Genomic DNA, 14,940 nt, shown 5'->3' on the forward strand with positions numbered 1-14,940 from the left:
GACGCGTCGGTCATTGTGTCGGGTTCGATAAATTCGACAATCGACCATGTCGATGGCGGACTCGTGAAACCGCCGCGGAGTCTAGTACTTCTCGGCTACTACCGGTAACGCATTATAGCCGAGTGCTGTGGCGGGTTTATAGAACGTAATTCCTTGTTTTCTGATGCCGTTAAAACGTTTTTTTAGTAAACGAGACGCACAGTGGTCGAGTTTTTCAATACACACAATACGGGTTGTATTGTAGTGAACCGTTCTTCCGGAAATACGTACAAGACGCGTAATCTTATAAAACAATAATACTCATTGTACACAATACCCTATCGCGGTTTGTTTAATTCAAAAACTGACGATCAAAAATATCTGGTTGAGCTACTGATCGCCGTGCATTTTTGTTGTCTTGCTGATTACGCGACCCACCCCACTATAAAAAATGTGATTGTATAGTGTGATTATATATATTTAGCGACCCGTAGGTTGAGAAACACTGTTGCGGCCATTACCCTTATTCTTTCCATAGGGCATTTTCGAATGCTTGAAATAATTTATAACTAAATTTATTCCCATAATATCACATACCGGAGATCAGTCGATCAAAATTATTTTCTATTCACCAAACAATTTTTTAAATAAATAATATAATTTTGAATACATAATAATTGAAAAGGATGATAATTAATCATAACTAAAAATCGTATTAAACATTTATTGCTAACACTACGATCGATATGTTTTATTTTATAAGTTATTATATTTTATATCAGAATATTATTTTCCATGCACTCTTTAGGAACTGGATATTGTTTACAACATGTGTATTATTCACAGTGTACAACTATAGTTTTAGATTATATATAATACTTATTGTTTGATCATAATCATTTATTTGTTTTATCTATTTCTTAGCTACTGAGAACAAAAAAGGTCTTGAATTCAATTAGCATTAACTTCGATTCGGATAGCAAACAGGTAGATAAAAATACAAAGTAAGATGAACAACCGTTTACATTTTATATTATTTAATTAACACGTTTTAAGTTATTGTCCCTTATTTGAGCTTTGAATTATATGTATTCACAAATAATAAGGGGTTCGATATTCGGTTTCAAACGTCCCGTGAACTGTTCGTTATGGACCACGTATTCCCATTGATAGTTAGATTGAATTATTGAATATACCATTGTAATACAATGATTCGCAATCTGAATCAAAGTACTTTTTTGAAAATGTTCATGTACATTGTATACAATTAATATTGAACAGTTAGCTGATGTTTTTCATTTATAAGAGTTTTATATTTATCAGTTTAGATAATACTAAGGAATGACACTTGTATTCTACAGAAGTCGTAATGCTTATATTACATTAATACGTTCAATATTTTATATTTTTAGAAAAGTATTTCAGATTAATAAATTAATAATATGAGTTTCCATAATATTTAAAAGATTACCTGTTGTGTCTTCAACAACAAATATTAAAGTGAATTTAAAATGTTTGAATTTCTGTTATCTTATATTATTAAAAAAAAAAATGCCTGTATAACGATGTACATTGCAGTATTCATATTTCGTATTTAAAATCATCAATAACAACACCTAAAAATTAAAAATAAATTTAATATATAGTGTAAAACGTAGTTGTCTATAGTTACTTAAACCTATAATCGTTATATTATATTTTACAATCAAAATATTAAACTTGTACCTAATGTACCTATTAAATAAATGTATCTCAGTTAGTTATTGTTATTATAACAATAACAAAACACATTGAATTTATAAATAACTATATATTTTAATTTTTAGTTTAAAAGATATTTATTATTTTCAGATAAAATATGCATATTTATACATGTTACACGCAGATTTAAATTTCATGCCATGCAATATTTTTGAAATGAATTACAGAAGTCTGAAATCAGTATAATATTACAAATTATTTAAATCAACCATAATGATTATTTAAATTTAAATATATTTGTTTTTTTTTTTTTAGATTGTCACATTAGTTGCAGCATTTCTGATTTTTCAAGTTCAAATGAAATTAACCTGAAAAATATGAGATCCCATATAATTATATTAAATCAAAATTACTATAAAATATTATGTGTAAGTTCCTATATAAATTATTTAATATAGCAAATAAACATTATCAATAAATCTATACTTATCGATTATAATATACAGTATTTTTTTTTAACTAATCATAGGATATAAAATTAAAAGTTAATTAAATTCAACAAATATTTAAATAAATCTATGGTATTACAAAGAAAATATTACCTATTCGTGTATTATAATAATCCAAAAATGATCTTAATAACTTTCTTTAATTCACTATATCACAAAAAAAAGTTAGTAAGTACATACATTTAATATTATTAGCTAAGTATATATAAATAACAAAGATGATTAAAATTAGGCATTTAATAAGACAATTTAACTGCATGAATAGTGTAATTTTAAATTCTAGGTGATCGATGAATAAAGTATATTGATTTAATTGTGTTTTTTTTAATCTGATGATGCAAACTTTTCGAAAAAATAATAATAATCAATATACTGAGAATTAACTACACCCAATAATACACTCATATACGACTATCTAATGAGAAACTAAGACACGAAAACTATCATGTAGAGTTCACAAATGGTGGACCTTACTAAGAAGCAACACTCAAGCACATCGATTCAAATCTTAATGAAGTCATATCTTAAACAGCCTTATTTCCTTCCTCGGAGAAACCGGACTGGAATTCTAATAATATTTTACTTCAATGTACATGTATAACAAATAAATTTAAAAAAAATGTATTTAATTTAATGTTGTATACAAATAAATTAAAATGAATTAATTGACTGAGTTGTAATCGAATAATAGAAAAAATACATTACAAGTTATCACAATCAGTTTTGAACATAATACAATAATATGTTATGTTTTTGAGCTTAAACTAAATCAACCTATCTTATTATAAAATAAAAATAAACAACTTAAACTAATTTAAATATATTATAAAATATAATTAGAAATATAGATTCGAATTGTTTATCATATACAATAATTTATCACAGAATATTGAATGTATCTGTTACGGCTAAAGTCCGAATTAAGCTAATGTGCACATTATCCGGATAATGTGCATTATTATCCAATTTCGGATTTTAGCCGTGAATAAAAACTGTTAGGAAATGAGTTATGTATACATTACCCTGGCTAAAGTAACTTAAGCCATCGTATTATGGTTAATGTAAAATATTATTAATAAATTCATAATGTATAATATTTTATTTCAATAAAATTAATTAATATATATAAGTTAACAATTAAATATTAAACTATATTTGATGCAATATTAACTTTATTTCTATTTACTAGATAACATTATTTTTATTATTTATTTAAACATGGTAAACTTTGATGACATTTAAAATTGCATAAAATCAGTGGCGTCATTATAATTTTTTTTTAATATTACGCATGGCATATATATAGCAGGCCACTTAAGTGCAAGCCACTATCAATTATACAGGCCAATTATTAATTTATAAACATGGACCAAATCACTACAATGTTTGATTTTAAATACGCATATGTATAACCCGCATTTGCGGTCCAAATAACGCCACTGCATAAAATTCCAGATGCTTTGCATTTGCATTTATTTGTTTTGCAATTTGATTTATATGCACAACATTGATAACCCTGATCGCCTAACAATGACATATTTTTTGCGATTGCTCTTAACAATTTGTTTGTATTTGACACCTCGTCTACTGTAATGAATGGATAAGAAAAAACATCAAATTGAGACCTAGTGTAATGTTTTTCTATCGTTCCCTCGTTATTACCTAGTTCATAGTATTTATTTATATTTATATTTAGAATACAAAATACATTTAGTGCCGTTGAAAATATAATTTTATAATAATATATTTTTTTGTACATTTTTTCTATCCAGTTACTTCATCCATCAACCAATGGCTAATGTACAAAATATCCGGTTAATATACGAAACTATGATTCTAAATGTTAAGTGTTTACTTTATCCATCTAATATGGATTATGTGCGCATTATCCGGATAATGTACACTTTAGCCGTGTTTCGGACTTTAGCCGTAACATATCCATTACAATAGCCAATTTAATGACGAGGTACACTCAAAGCCTGCTATACTATAAAACTTTTTTAATTTTTATATTATCTTAGTAACAGATAATAGTTGTAAATTTTATATAATGAGTGTTTATTAGTTCAGTGAAAACAACTAAAAACTCACTGATGGAAATAGATAAATTAATAACATCACTGTTCTAAACTTAAACAGACTGAATAAAAAATTATTTCGAAAATTTTGACGAGCAATTACAGCTGGCATAATCGGAATAAACAGAGTAACTGGAACTACTAAAATCCTGTTTATTAAAATACACATTAATGCATAGAAGAATTTTGATTATCTGTCAGTCTCGGGACCATAGCCTCGACGTATCATCGAAAAAACGAGAAACAAACATTTTTTTAAAGTTACAACATACACGTTATTTATTATTTTTTTAACTTACTATACATTTATTTACTACCCATACATTTCACAATATATATATTTATATTTGAAAATTCTTTATTATTGTTATTTTTTTTAAGTCGGTTAATGTTTTTTGCTTGACTATATTACATTTCGGATAAACCAATCTCCACATAAAACAATATGATTTTACTGCTACTTCGGGATATGGATAATCGAGGTTCTACTATACTAAAAGTTCTTACTATCAATCTAAAAAAATGCAAAGTTTGTATTGGTTCTTAATTATTTACTTTATAATTCACTGTATTGCTATCAACTAAAACAAATTTTCAACACTAGCAAACAGTTTTAAATACATCATTATAGTTTTTTTAACGTTTAAAATATTTGTATCTTGATAACTTTTTTTAAATAGAACATATTCAATATTGGTAATATTACAATAGATTAGTAATACAAATAATAAAAACTTATTCGAATAATTCGTATGTAACAAATGCTTACACACTTGTATTATTTGAAGTATTTACTTTTAGAATATATACAATAAAAAAACCATTATTATAATGGTATCATTTAAAACTAAAAGTGAATATAAATTATATTGTTTCAATATTCAAAATTAGATAATAAAAATAATAACGATAACTTTAATATGATAATAATATGTATTCTAGTACCTAATCAATATTTTTTTTGTATTATAATACCTATTTTAATAGTTTAATAAGCAGCTTAAATTCTTCTTAAGTATTATGCAATCTTTTATTTTTTCATATAGAGCCACTCTTGAAGCTTAGGTCAGACGTTAATTCAGCTGTTTCCGAACAGTTTATAAACGTTATAAGCGTATAACTTTAAACTTAAACTTTTTGGTTTTATTTAAATTTAAAAAAATGTTTTTTAAATTAATATTTATTTCGATTTTTATAACATATACTACCGGGCAGGGCACTAAGACAAACTACCAATATAATGAAAACGACCATGTTAAGGTTTGCACTTACACTACAAATACAAAAAATATTATTAAAAACATTTCACAATAACGATGCACACTTTGAATAGCCTATTTCAGAGCCAGCGCTTTATAACAGAGATGACGCAAAGTTGAATTGGTATGGAGGAGGCAATAGTGTTTATTTTACGAATGGGCTGCCAGTAAATTTCGACTCAAGAAAAAAATGGACAAATTGCCCATCGATCGGTCATATATATAATCAAGGAAACTGCCGTTCAAGTTATGCCATAGCGGTAGCGTCTGCAGTAACCGATAGAATTTGTATTCATTCAAACGAAACAAAAAATCCTATAATGTCTGCACAGCAGATTATTTCTTGCTGCTATTTGTGTGGATATGGATGTGATGGTGGGTCACAATTCGAGTCTTGGGACTTTTACAGGAGACATGGGTTTGTGTCAGGTGGAGATTACAATTCCAATCAGGTACCTATCATTGTATCGATATATCATTAAATTTACAACAAATCGTTATACATATAATTATTTCATTTTGATTAATTAAAGTATCAAATTTAATCATAAAATCTATTGGGTCAATTTCAATAATTTTTTAATATTTTCATTATTTTATTTATTCAAAAATAACAAAATCATTTTACACTTAATTTTTAATTTTTAGGGTTGTCAGCCATATAAGATTCCACCATGTAAACTAATTAATGAAAAACCACCTGGACACAGTTGTACAACATATCACAGAGAGGAAACACCGACATGTGAAATAAAGTGTTATAACCCAAATTATTACACTTCATTCAGAACTGATATTTATAAAGGTAGATAATACTATAATAACATTATAAAAAAATATATAATCATATATAATTTAGTTTGTGTAATTTCCATATTGATGTTGGAAAGTTCCACATTATTTTTATCTTTCCTAAAAGTGTATATTAGGTATGTTTTAAATAAAAGTCTAAATGACATCTAAAATAATTTAAAACCATTGACCGAGCAATAATGTAATTTATTTTGCATAAAACAAATAAATATATTATGTAAATTGATTGCGTACTAATAGGATAGATATACTTATTTGATCATTAAACTTAAAATGTTGTATTATGACTTAGTTATACATATTAATTATGTATAATTGCTATTATAATTTATATTCAATAAAATTAAAACGAACTACGAAATTTCTGAAATGTATAAGATTTACATTTTAAATTCCTCAATATTATTTCTATATTTAGTGCATTTTGAATATGTTATGTTTTCATACACGATTTCAATCGGAAACCATTTAATTTCTTGAACAATTATAAGAACTATAGGTAGTAAATCCAATTCCGTTCTAATCGTGTTTTCAATACATTTACTTATCATTTCAGTCGAATTTATATAATAATAAAAACACAGTAAATATTTTAGATCCGTTCCATGTAATTTCTATCCATGTTATATCTTGTCGTTAATATTATTAATATTTCAACTATATTTCTAAGACTTAATTATTATTGTCTTTATAAATAAAGGTAAATATTATCGAGTGTACCCTTATATGGCTATGAAAGAAATCTTTGATAACGGTCCGATAACAACCCAGTTCTACATGTATAGAGATTTGATTGATTACAAATCGGGTATGTGAAAATTATATATTTTTGTAGTCGTTAAATTTGACAATACACTTCTTTTTTTTTTTAATTTTCAAGGAGTATATCAGTACGACGAGCAATCAGACGTACCTTTCTTCACCGTACAAACCGTGAAGATTTTCGGCTGGGGTGAAGAAAACGGTGTCCCGTATTGGTTAGTAGCTAATTCGTTTGGTTCAGATTGGGGAGATAACGGAACGTTTAAAATTTCAAGAGGTAACGACGGCTGCTTTTTCCAAGAAAAAATGTTCGCGGGACTACCATTTTAATGAATTGTTTATGATATCATAAAATAATTATAAATAAGCATCATTCAAGTGTTTTCTTGTTAGTACCTACTTTTAATAACGTATTTACCATGTTTGACATGTATAGCATGATGTTAAAATTAAAAAAAAAAACATATCACTTCAAAGACCATGGTTTACATTTTTTTTAAGTACCATTGAAAACTGTTATTAAATTTTTATATACCTAATTATTTGTATTCTTTTTAAATGATCCTCTAGACAAATAAGACTTTTAATACAGTTATTTAAAAGTTATTTTAACAAAATAACAGGGTTGTCGTACAATAGATCAATGGTATAATATTTAACAGCATTACAATAAAAGAACTTAAGTTGAGTTTAAAAATACAATGATAACTGAACGACTACATTTAATAGATTTTAAAATGTTAACTAATAATATCCATAATGGTTAATTAATCATTTACTATATAATATAAGTAAGTTGCGATATCTTCGTATCTTAGAAATAAAATAAAAAAAACAAATTTGAAAACTAAAATAGGTTGATCCGAGCACGAATACTGTAACAAATATATTCACTGTTAATGTAAAACATTAGGTTTTGAAAATATAATAAATCCTCAAACTTGTTCGAAAAATATAAAACAAAATTATTTATCGTACGTTAATATATACGATTATTTACATAATAACCTACCTACATATATTATGTCTATAAAACTTTTATAAAAAAGAACATAACAGTTTGAATTATTTTACTACAGTACAATAAACCATTTCTATATATTTACAACTATATGATAAACTAATTAGCAAAGCACGTAATACATCGTTTATTCAAATATATATTTTTAAAACATATTATCGTTTACCTAACACTTATTATTTTTATTATATGTGGAAGTCCTCAAACTCCTCGATTTTATACAGAGGATTACGTACGACTTTAGATTTCCTATACCGTTGAATTGATAAACCTATAATACACCATAATCCACCAAACTACTGAATATTAATTATTAAGTATTAAGTGTGATCATATTATGATGGTTTTATACTGGTAAGATTAGGTTAGGTTAGGTTAGGTGCTATTAATATAATTGTTGATTATAGAAATTGCGAACCTCTCTATCTATTCAAGAGTTGGACAAAATAGTTAAATAATCTATTTATAATGTAGAATAAAAAATAAATTTAAAATACTATGAGCTATTACATAATTTGTTTTTGAAAAGTTTTTTTAAATTATATTTCAAATACAATACACAAAATGATGTTCACTATTGGCAATACAATATAGCTCATAGTAAGTGCATACATAAGTACATCAAGCATTAAAATAACTTGAAGTAGAAAATGTACTTTATACTATACAATAATTTACAATATAAAATGCAAAACGTATATGGTTTCAATAAAATATAGCATTTATGGAATTGGTGCGTCAGTAGTGAATATATTATTAATACACAGTACCTAGGTATTAAATATTAAAATAGTTAATACATTTCTAGCTAGTAAGTGGTAACTTAAATCAATAAAACATAAGAGTACATGAGTATATCATAACTATTACTACTAAAAATTATGAACACCGTATCATAGTTAATAATCATAAAACTCGATTTTGGACTGATGAGCTTATGTGATGATAAGAATTTATCACATCACTAAATCAATATCGTATTATGAATGTCTAATGTTTCGAATCTATTAGATTCTAAGCAGAACAATGAATAATTTTTCAAAAAAATCGGAAAAAAATATGAAAATCCATCCAAAACAAAAAATGTCATAATTTAACAAAAAATAATAATCATAAAAAATTAAAATTTTACCAAATATTTATATTACAGGCATTACAGCTTATTAGAAATAATATAATTTTCAAAATGTTTTGAGATTTCCTGTTTTTTATGAATATTTGTGATATTTTATACTTTTTTAGTTTTTTTCTGCTTTTTAATTGTTTTTTCATACTAAAACTCCACAATTATACAAATTATTATTTTCTATTTACAATGAAATTTTCAAAATATTTATTTTTATTTAGTTTTATAAAAACATGGCCAGGATTTTAGTTTAGAAAAATTTAAATAAAATCCAACTATAAAAATGTGCAAATTAGTTAAAAATATATAAATTTTTCAATTTTAATAGCAAAAGCTTGAAAATGTAATGAAACGTTCTTTATAATTTGTTTTAATCTTAAGAAATAAATCTTAAAAATACATACACGTAATTTTTGTTTAGTAATTTCTACTTTAAATTTTGACCAAACTTGATAGTTAAACAAAAATTACTATTTTAGTTATTTTGTTAGTATTTAAAAATATTATTTGAAAATAGCTATTTGAAACATTACGCCACTAATTATATTATTGTTTAGTATAGTACGTAATAATGTTCTTTAAATATTTAGATTTTTTTTAATTATTTATTCCACAAACCAATTCACACAGTTCTACGTTGGTATTGACTTATAATCAAAGGTTTACGCAGATTTTAATCACAGATGCAACATTCAAACATACTGAATAAAGCAACTAATGCTGACTTTGACTATAAGCGGTATAACTTTTACCACCACGGGCCACGGGCCATAAGCCAATCTATCGGCACAAAAATGTTGCAGATACAGCTCATGAACCTTCTGTTTCGCCGTTGCGCATATGTTAATGATAATTAATTAGTAACAGATACTTTTATTAACTATTATTAACTAATAACAATTACCTATAAAATATATGTCATTTGATTTTGGCAAAAATGTATTCTACCAATTATATTATTAATAGTATTATAAATAAAAAATAAAATACCCAAGAAATATAGACCAACACATACCTATAAAGGCTATACTTATATACCTTCTAGTAATCATTTTCAATCGTACACTAAATACAATTACCTATTTATCAAGGAATTCAAATTCAACATATTCATTACAGTGACCTACTCAATGACGAATGATACAAAATTTTACTCAATGTCAATAGTGATGGTAGTACTCTTATATTAAAAATTGTCACGTAGGTAATACATATTTTATTATGAAGTATCAGATAATATTTTATCTAAATAGATACAAATACAAAAAAAAACTTGTCTATTTACACAATTTGAAAAAATACAAATTTACTCTTAAACAATATATTATAAGTAAACAATACCATCTTAATTTTTGATAAGTAAATCTGCTTTAAAAATGAACATAACACTTAAAATTAAGTGTTATTTTAAAAGATTATAATATCAGTCTTTATTTAACAATAAATATCTATAAATTATTTTTTAGTATTCACTAACAACAAAAATTACAAATCTCAATCGTCATTATGTTTAGAAATAATAAAATATTATTGTTACTAATATTTTGTAATATCTGGTTGTCAGTGCAATGCAAAATTTAAACTTCAACAAATCGTTGAACACGTAAACCGTGCTAACGTACCATGGGAAGTAAGTAAAACAAAAATTAAAATCAAATGTTATTTAATTCACATTATTCAATATAATATTAATTATTTTTATAATTTCATATATCTAAGTTATATCGTTTTTTTAATTTTTATCACAAACTTTATTATTTTTCAAGGCTTTAAATTACTAAAAATAGATTTATTAAAAACTTTGTAAATTATTAACTATATTATATAATTAACTTAAAATGTATAACTCTTCCAGTCTTAGAACCATATTGGATTTATTTATCTTCATAAAAAAATAGATTATGCATCCTACGGTTTTAATAGATAACTTAGTTCATCTAAAAAATATACTATAGATTTTTTAGTGATTTGAAATTTTAATATTTATAATGATTTATAATTTGTTTACTAACTACAAGTAGAGCTTGAAATAATTTTCAAAAAATGTTTTTATGTTTAATATTGTAAGTGTGGTAAAATACTTATAATATGTACTAATTTTATTTATGTAATTGGGCCTGTGCGCGTTTAATCTAAAATAAATAAATGTAGATAATTTTATGTGACGATTACTTTTTAAATTTATTTTACTTCATTTAATTTGGATGTTTTATGTTTCTATAATAATATTTTATAAAATCAGCTAATATACGGGACTTAGCTTAAATTTGAATACAAAGTTCAACTTCAAAGTAACTAATAATCTGGTTGGCACATTTATTAATTGTAGATTTACATAAATATATACAATTCTTAGAACCATAACCATTAGAAAAATCGTTTTCTATATGCAATAAATTTTCTTTAATTTCAAATTAATAAAAAATAATATAACATTTACTTGCGTATAGTATTGTGTCAATATTAATTGTCAAACTAACAGTTTAGATTTAATACAATTACTCAATAACAATAAAAGATGATTTTCTGAAATCAAAGTCGTTCAAAATTTTTTTTATGTGAATATAATTTTAATATATTGCAACAAGTCAACGGATTAAATAAAAATAAATATGTTGATATATTATTTATTATTATATCATTGATCAACATTCTTAAATACAAAATAAAGGTAATATTAATTTTTTTATAATCATGTCCAATACAATATAAGGTTTATTAAATTCATAAATTTAATTTATATACTTATAGAAAAAAAAGATTAATACAAATTATGATTTTATACTTCATGAACACTAATCACAAGTACTCACAAAATTTTTATTAACTAATAAGTATAATTTGTTTGTAGGTATAGCGTAAAGGCTAGACTAGACCAGCCTAGACCAACTAATAAATATATCATATCATGTTTTTGTATAGGCCGGAATAAATCATCTCAGTACGTCTGACTACAAAAACATAGTTGGAACTTGGGGCAATCAAAAAAATGGTAAAATGATCGATATTATCGGTCATAAGGACGATGAAGACGATGCGAATGGATCGAATGATATTCCAGAAAATTTTGACGCCCGTATTAATTGGTTTGAATGCGTTTCTATTTCACACATATGGAACCAGGGAAACTGTGCTGCTGACTGGGTATGTATTAGACTCATAGTTTTTTCTATTAGGTACAATGTTCTTAAATATCGTAAATATATCATCAAGACTCATAGATGACGAATTATTGAATTATGTTTATGTTCAGGCGATTTCTGTCACTTCAGCTATTAACGACCGCATATGTATTAAGTCAAAGAAAAATATAACGGCATTTTATTCTCCGCAAAAAGTTTTATCTTGTTGTGATGATTGTGGTGACGGGTGCAATGGTGGTTATTCTGGAGCAGCATGGAATTATTGGACAAAAAGAGGAGTGGTCACAGGTGGAGATTACGGTAGCAATGAAGTAATTTGAATTACTGTTAATTTATATTGAACATTAAATACGTGAGATAAATTTTCGAAACTATTCCATATATTTATTCTACTTGTAAATTATTTTAAAATTATACGTAAACTCGACGTTATGTATCATACATTTCCTTATTTTTCCTTCTTTAAAGAAATGTTTACTTTACTTACAATTTTAAAGTTGTATGCATTTAATATTTTTTGAAAAAATCCATTATGTTACCTCCGTTATTTTTAAAACATAAATTTTGTTTTATAAATTTAAATCACTAAATAAAAATACATCATTATAGGGCTGTCAACCATGGTTGATTCCACCATGTAACCATACAGTTTTGGATGAAAGAAGTCCATCATATATGTGCGGAAAATATAAATCAGAAACGCCAAAATGCAATTTAAATTGCTACAACCAAAATTATTCAAAACCCTTCCTAAAAGACATTACAAAGGGTAAGTTAATGGAAAACTCATTAAAAAGGAATAATAATATTTATTATTTTTATTAATGAATTAACTAACCTTGTAAGTATTGAAATATTATCATTTATATTAGGAATGCGAATTGAATGGTATTGTCCGGGAATGATCAGGAAAGAAATGAAAAAATATGGGCCTGCAACTGCTATAATGCGTGTTTATGAAGATTTCTTAACATACAAATCAGGTATGATTAGAAAATCATGTAAGGTAAAAATAAACCTCGCAAATATATTTATCTAATTATTGTATTCTTAGGAGTTTATCAACATGTAACTGGAAAACTACTTGGTCAGATTACGGTAAAGGTCATCGGATGGGGTGTACAGGGAGGTGTTCAATATTGGTTAGCTGCCAATTCATGGGGTACTTCTTGGGGAGACAAAGGATTTTTCAAAATCCGTCGTGGTTTCAATGAATGTTTGTTTGAAGATTATTTTATAACTGGAAAACCACTATTATAATAGTCCTAGTTAATAAAATAAAATAATATTATACTAGAAATAAAAAAACGACATATATGAGATTTCAAATGTATACCCACTTAATAATAATATGTCGTATTTTTCAACAAGCCATTTTGCATTAATTTCAATAAAAATATAACTATTATACTTAAGAATTATTTTAAAATATGATATTTTGTATAAGAACAATGAAAATTAAACCATTACTGCTAAATTATAAAAATAAATCTAATAATTCATATTATTAAATTGTCATTATTATCACTATATGTGTTGTGTGGCTGTCTAGTGACAAACAGGATCCTAAATTGATACATAATATACGTATTACGTCGATAAAAGTATCGATCCCAATCTTCTAGTATTAAAAATTAATATCGATATATTAGTGTGCATATAACCATAGTTTACATGTGATTTACTAATGATTGACAACATATTTTTCATCATACCGTGAACAAACCGTTATCAAAATATCCAATTACGCGTCTGATACTTTATGCCATAACATTTTGCATAATAAAAATGTATTATTAATATTATATATAAATGATAAACTCTATTGGGTAAATTAATTAAAATACACTTTTATATTGTTGAAATATAATAAGTAAATATAAAAACATGATAAAATAGTATACCAATCAAAATATAATAACAACTTTAAAGTTTGTCTATTCGGAAAATTGATAGCTATTATATAATTATTTAAATATTGGATTTAAATTTGTCTACAAATTTTATATTATCAATAAATTTATGTTTTTAGACAAAGCTGTTATCTATAGAACAAAATATTCTAAAAATAAAAGAAATCGATTTTAGTTTAAACACAACAATGTGTTTTTTGCAATTTAATAGCAAGGACTAGTATAAAAAGAAAAATTTATATGTTCTAATAATATTATTATTATATTTGAATTTTTTATCAACTATTTTGTCAAATAATAATTAACACGCATAATCCATACTTCCTTTATAATATATAAGTAAATTATTTATATATTTTTTTATTTTAAAAAATTAAACTACACAATTATACAAGATGAATGAAAATAGTACGCAGTATAATTCAACAAAAAAATAATTGTGTCTTAATTTTTATAGTATTAATATAATGTGAAATATGAATTGTATTCAACCTTCTAGTTTTTAAAATTAAAATCATCAATTTTATACACAAAATAAAACTGGGGAGTCAGTCTACTATCAATTGATTATGAGAACGAGACTATCGAAGTCGCTAATGTAGTTCAAAATAGTCGTCTTTTTGACACTCGACAATA

The 14,940-nt window shown here is 25.0% G+C and overlaps 1 protein-coding gene across 1 annotated transcript; it reads left to right on the forward strand.

Annotated features, from left to right (window-relative positions):
• The first annotated feature begins 5,310 nt into the window (after positions 1-5,310).
• Positions 5,311-13,801, forward strand: LOC113560849. The gene is made up of 11 exons (XM_026966960.1): positions 5,311-5,527; positions 5,601-5,978; positions 6,175-6,331; positions 7,040-7,147; positions 7,220-7,428; positions 10,798-10,878; positions 12,171-12,392; positions 12,502-12,702; positions 13,001-13,160; positions 13,264-13,374; positions 13,446-13,801. Exons 1-11 carry the CDS (start codon positions 5,429-5,431, stop codon positions 13,649-13,651), a joined length of 1,932 nt encoding a protein of 643 aa, XP_026822761.1. The 5' UTR covers positions 5,311-5,428; the 3' UTR covers positions 13,652-13,801.
• The last annotated feature ends 1,139 nt before the right edge of the window (positions 13,802-14,940 follow it).

The sequence above is a fragment of the Rhopalosiphum maidis genome, chromosome 1 (assembly GCF_003676215.2).
Source record: "Rhopalosiphum maidis isolate BTI-1 chromosome 1, ASM367621v3, whole genome shotgun sequence".
Taxonomy (NCBI): domain Eukaryota; kingdom Metazoa; phylum Arthropoda; class Insecta; order Hemiptera; family Aphididae; genus Rhopalosiphum; species Rhopalosiphum maidis.

Coding starts and splice junctions, on each gene's coding strand:
- LOC113560849 (XM_026966960.1), top strand. CDS start 5,429: ATGTTTTTTAAATTAATATTTATTTCGATTTTTATAACATATACTACC. Junction 5,528..5,600: donor ATGAAAACGACCATGTTAAG/GTTTGCACTTAC, acceptor CACTTTGAATAG/CCTATTTCAGAGCCAGCGCT. Junction 13,375..13,445: donor TTTCTTAACATACAAATCAG/GTATGATTAGAA, acceptor TTGTATTCTTAG/GAGTTTATCAACATGTAACT.